The sequence below is a fragment of the Chrysochloris asiatica genome, unplaced genomic scaffold (genome assembly GCF_000296735.1).
Source record: "Chrysochloris asiatica unplaced genomic scaffold, ChrAsi1.0 scaffold00065, whole genome shotgun sequence".
NCBI lineage: Eukaryota > Metazoa > Chordata > Mammalia > Afrosoricida > Chrysochloridae > Chrysochloris > Chrysochloris asiatica.
Genome location: NW_006408583.1, coordinates 9836547 through 9842092, shown reverse-complemented (window position 1 = coordinate 9842092; position 5546 = coordinate 9836547). Strand labels below are relative to the sequence as shown.

The window sequence follows — 5546 nt, the reverse complement described above, 5'->3', positions numbered from 1 at the left end:
AGAATACTCATTCTCCACAATATTGTCCATAGCTTGTCATGATCCACATAATTGAAAGCCTTTGCATAGTCCATAAAGCACAGGTAAACTTTTTTTTTAGTATTCTCTGCTTTCAGCAAAGATCCATCAGACATCAGCAATGACATCCCTCCTTCCACATCCTTGTCTGAATCTACCTTGAACTTCTGGCAGTTCTCTCTTTTTGTATTATGTGTAGCAAAATGATTTGTATTAGATATTAATGATATTGGCCACTGACTTCATATTCCATTGGGTCACCATAAGAGCGCATAAATATGGCTCTCTTCAGTAAGTTGGCCAGGTAGTTGTCATCCACATTTCTTGACATAGATGAGTGAATGCCTCTAGTGCTTCATCAGTTTGTTGAAAGATTTCAACTTGTATTCCTTCCGTTTCCAGATAGAATCTATATTCGGTTTCATTGGCTTATGATAATGTGCTTTCCCTTGAAATAGTTGATCATCGACCATTTCTTTTTGGTACGGTGATTCTGTGTATTCCATCAATCTTTTTTTGATGTTTTCATTCAATATTTTGCCCACAGAATCCTTCAATATTGCAAGTTGAGGCTTGAAATGTTCTTCACTTCCAACATCCGCTTGAGAAATGCTGAGTGTGTTCCTCCCTTGTGGTTTTTTAACTCCAGATCTTGCTTTAATGTTTGTCATCTCAAGCTGCCTTTTAAATTTTTCTGTTCAGCTCTTTTACCGCATTTATTCTTCCTTTTGCTTTAGAATCACTGCTCTGGATAGCAAGTTTCACAGTCTATTCTGACATCCATTTTGGTATTTTCCTCCTTTCTTGTCATCTTAATGACCTTTTGCTTGATGCCAGTGTCCTTGATGCCATCCCACAATTCTTCTGGTCTTCGGTCTTTAGTGTCTACTTAATCAAATCTGTTCTTCTGACAGTCTCTAAATTCAGGTATGTTTAGGTCATGTTTTGGCTCTTGTTGGCTTGTTTTAATTTTCTTCAGCTTCAATCTGAACTTGCATAAGTGCAATTGATGGTCTGTTCTACAGTCTGCCCCTGGCCTTGTTTTGGCTGATGATACTGAGTTTTTCCACCATCTCTTTCCACCAATGTAGTCAGTTTGATTTCTGTGTATTGCATCTGGTGAGTCCATGTGTCTAGTCATCTTTTTTGTTATTTTAAAAAAAAGTATTTGCAAGAAGAAGTTATCAGTCTTGCAAAATTCTATTATGTAATCTCCAGCAATATTTCTATCACCAAGGCCATGTTTTCCAACTGTTGATCTTTCCTGTTTGTTTCCAACCTTTGTATTTCAGTCACCAGTAATTATTGATACATATTGATTGCATGTTTTAGACTGAAGAAGTTGGCACAGTTCTTTAATTTCATCCTCACTGACTTTAGTGGTTGCTGCATAAATTTGAATAGTAGTGGTATTAACTGGTCTTCCTTGTTTGCTGTTGTTATTAAGTGCCATCGAGTGTAATCCAACTCATAGCAGCATGTTTAGGGAATGTGAGGAGTGGCTGTTGCACTTGAATTGCTGCTGACCTTGTGGTTCGCATCAGCTTGCCACCCTGCACATGTACCCACAGCACCATAATATCCATATGCCTACAGAGGTGTGCTCTGTAGGCATATGGATATTATCCTATCAAGGTCAGCATCGTACTTCAAGACAGATCTTGATATGTTCTTTTTGATGATGAATATGATTACATGTCTCCTCAGTTTATCATTCCTGGCATAGTAAAGCATGCGATTCTCAGATTCAGAATGGTCAATATCAGGCCATTTCAGATCACTAATGCCTAGTCGAAAATCAGTGTTTATGTGTTCCATTTCATTTTTGATAATTTCCAATTTTCCTAAATTCATACTTCATAGATTTCATGTTCCTATTATGTTTATAGCTTTCTCTCTTTTTTTTTTTTTTTTGCATTTGAGAAAGTAGTAAGGAGTTTTATTGTCAAAGCAAGATACAAGCACAACAGAAGACACAAATAAATTCATTGTTCAGATAATTCTGGACTCCAGGATCTTTCTATGGAAAGATCAACTCCTTCTGTATATAATATCCAATCCAAAATCAGTAGGTATTTGAGACAAAGCTTAAGACAGTGACCGAACATGTAGACAGATGAGAGCAATAAAAAGGCAGTTTCCCGATTTCCTTTCCTTGGTAAGTTATGGTTGTATATAAAGGTACAAATCTTTGGGGAGAAAATATTTTCTTAAAGAAAATGTTCATTTCTTCCATGCCTCGATGGAACGAAAAAAGTTGTCCAACTGAACAAGGAAAAAAAAAAAAAGTGATAGTTTTTTGTGAGCCTCAAAGCTATCATCTGGCTGTAATTACCATTCACATTGAACCCACTTTTAATCTTTTTCATTCTTACTGACATAGTGTATTTTTTACCACCAGTTAACAAGAGATGTGTGTTAAAACCCCTGAGTAATTTGTTTCAGGTAATTTCAATGTCGGCACAATTTTAGAGTGTTTTGGTCTTGTTTCCACTTAATATTAGTGTGCCTCTTTGAGTTCTTCACTGAATGTCCTTCTATCCAATGGAGAATCTTGGCAGAAATCAAATATTTCCCAGTCCTGAATGACCTTGGGGAATAGTTTTGTGGTGTAACTCCCATTATACTTTTTCACAAGATGCATAAGCAACTAAATAGTTCATCACTCAAAAGAATTCTTATGCCCATTTATTGGACAGTTCTTTGATTTTGTAGCTTCCTGGTTGCTGGGTGGAGTTCTCTTGTGGTGCAGTGGGTTAATGCACCAGTACTGCAAAACCATTTGAACTTCAAGGTCAGCGATTCAAGCTCACCAGCTGCTCCTTGGAAACCCTATACAGGGTCGCTGTGGGTCAGAACCAACTCGATGGCACTTAACAACAACAACATCTCTGGGTACTGTGTTTCACAAATTCCCTCTGTTTCAGCCTTCATAAACTCTGTTTTCTTCAATTTAGTGAGACTGTCATCTTAAGACTCCTTTCATTGCATCATGGTCTAGAAAGTGTCTTCAGGCAGAAATCTGAGACTTGTTAGGATTCATTATGTGTATTTCTTTTCTCGTCAGGATCAAAGTTGTATGGACCATTGTCTTAGAATAGTGATTCATTATGTGTAGTAGGAGATCGATGTTCAATTGCAGTCCTCACAGAACCAACAGTCAGTAGGGAGCCGATGATCACTTTGTTGGGGTGGACTTTATCCACGACCTCCAGCCTCCTTTGTAAGATATGGTTTACTGCTGCTTACTTTGACTCAATAACAGCATGTTTCCTGAAGTCTGTAAATATTTTCCATTAAAAACAGAGTCTATGTGAATTATTCCTGAAAGGAACAAGCTATTATAAGTATAGCATTCCTGTAAAGAATAAAGAAATGGCATTTCTAACAATCAAACCCTTGTTCTGATACTGAGTTAATAAGTAAGCTACATCTGCTTTTGTTTTGTTGGACCATCTTGCTTTCAGCATGTTGCTAAGTTCTTGGCCAAACAAATCAGGAAGCTAATCCATACTTCCTCATTGTGTGGGTGGGTTATGAGTTCTTCCAATCAGCCTGAGAAGCTGCAGAGAGATATCATATGATCCCAATTTTAAAATCTTACGTTTGTGTATTTACATGAATCAGAAAAACTAAGTCTACACTGAGGTAAACTGTAAACGTCAGTTCTTTTCAAGAAATATACTGAGTGAACAGAAGAGATTACTTATTTTCTTTTTAATTCTTGTTGAGTGCATAAAAGTTTAGAATGTTCATAGCTTACTGATAAACCATTCCTTTGTTCATATATAATGACCATTTTTATCCTTAATATGTTCCACAGTATATTGTTTCCATATTTGCAATTTTCTATTTAACCTACACATTTTGTTTTAATAGTTCAAAGATTGTATTGTTTTAAATTTTAGTTATTTTAGCATTTCCAGATATATTATTTGATTATTTTCTTTATCTTATGATGATGTTTCAGAAATTCCTGTTTTTTATTATGTGTGTTTATCACCTTTATTTATTTTTAACATTTTAAAATACTTACATTTTAAAGCTCTTTTTGAGTTGTTCCATTATCTCTATTTGCTTTTGTGTGTTTTCCCATTTTGTGTTGTGTGATTGATAGCTAGGTTGTCATTCCTGGCCTTGAACTTACTCATATATATAATAATTCTTAATCTGCATACTTGTTCTTGAGAGTTATTTTCTGTAGTAGTTTTTCTCCTTTGTATTCTCTCACTTCTAGTAGCTTCCCTACAGGGGATAATTCTGTCTCTCTGAATGCTTCAATATAGATGAAGTAGCTTCAAAACATTCATGGAAAAATTCCACTATCATTTAGTTCCATTTTTTTCATGAACTTAGAAGTCTCCTCATACTTTGAACCCAATATTGTAGGATTAGAATTCTAATGTCATGTGGTTGACTCTGTCTTCAGATTAGGGCAGGAAGTCTTTTTAAATGAAATTCCAAACAGATAAACTTAATATTCACTTTTTCCATTCAGCAGATATTTGACTTCCAATAGCTTGTAGTCCACCCAGTTTGTCTATCCCAAGGCGTAAATGTCAGTTCTTACTCAGGTTTCAAAGTTAGAGACCCCACATATAGTGTTTGATCTATAGCTCCCACCATAATAATTCAATTCTTGTTTAATATCAAGTGTTCCTTCTCTTTCTTTGACATCTAGAGATTCAGTGTTGTTGCTTTCATAGTATGTACTAACATTTTTTATTACTATTTTACCTTAGAATGTTGTTGGGCAAATTAATGTATATATATAATTTAAATGGTACTATAAATAAATCATAATTTATGTTACAGTACTGTGTGTTTCAAGGATTTAGTCTGTTTATTAAAATACAAGTAAACAAAAATCAGTTGTTGAAATAACATTTTATTTTCCAGTTTGTCATTAAAATGACAACTTTAAGGACTTGTTAATATCAATAATTTTTGCCTTTTTTACTCTCTCTATATTTTAAGTACCTTTTCTGTCATTATTTGGTTGCTACATTATCCCTTACACATTACATTTTAAATAATCACTTACTGTTTTAATTTCCCTAGACTCAATCTTCAAGAAGAATTGGATAAACTTAAAGTCCATATATCTATTGATAAAGCAACAATACAAGGGCTAAATGCATATATGGAAGAAGAAACAGAAGGTAATTATGTGGGAAAATAAATATTTATGCAGGGATTTTTAAAAATTATTATTATAAAGTTCTTAGCTTCTGTTTCATTGAAGAATCTTACTCTTTTCTCTTTATTTCCACTGCTTTACTCATTGGATAATTCCTTGACATTTCCACTTATTGTGAGAATTATGAATTCCCTCCAATAGCACTTTGTACTTCTCTGTTTGGTTTGACAATTCATTGCAGTAGCCACACAGAACTCAGAAATCATACTCATAGTTATGGGGTTCATTAGGAAATTTAACAGGTTACAATTCAGAGTCAGAAAGGCTCAGCACAATTGTTCCAGTCAGGACAGCCTCGCCTCAGCCATGCCCATAGGCAGGCCTCAGC

General features: G+C 34.9%; 1 protein-coding gene across 1 annotated transcript in view; it reads left to right on the top strand.

Annotated features, from left to right (window-relative positions):
• CNTLN (centlein, centrosomal protein) overlaps positions 1 to 5546 on the top strand; it is a 407185-nt gene that overhangs the window by 217735 nt on the left and 183904 nt on the right. Inside the window, exon 13 of the mRNA XM_006864477.1 lies at positions 5080 to 5180. Within this exon, the coding sequence (XP_006864539.1) occupies positions 5080 to 5180 (101 nt within the window). The remainder of the gene's footprint in view (positions 1 to 5079; positions 5181 to 5546) is intronic.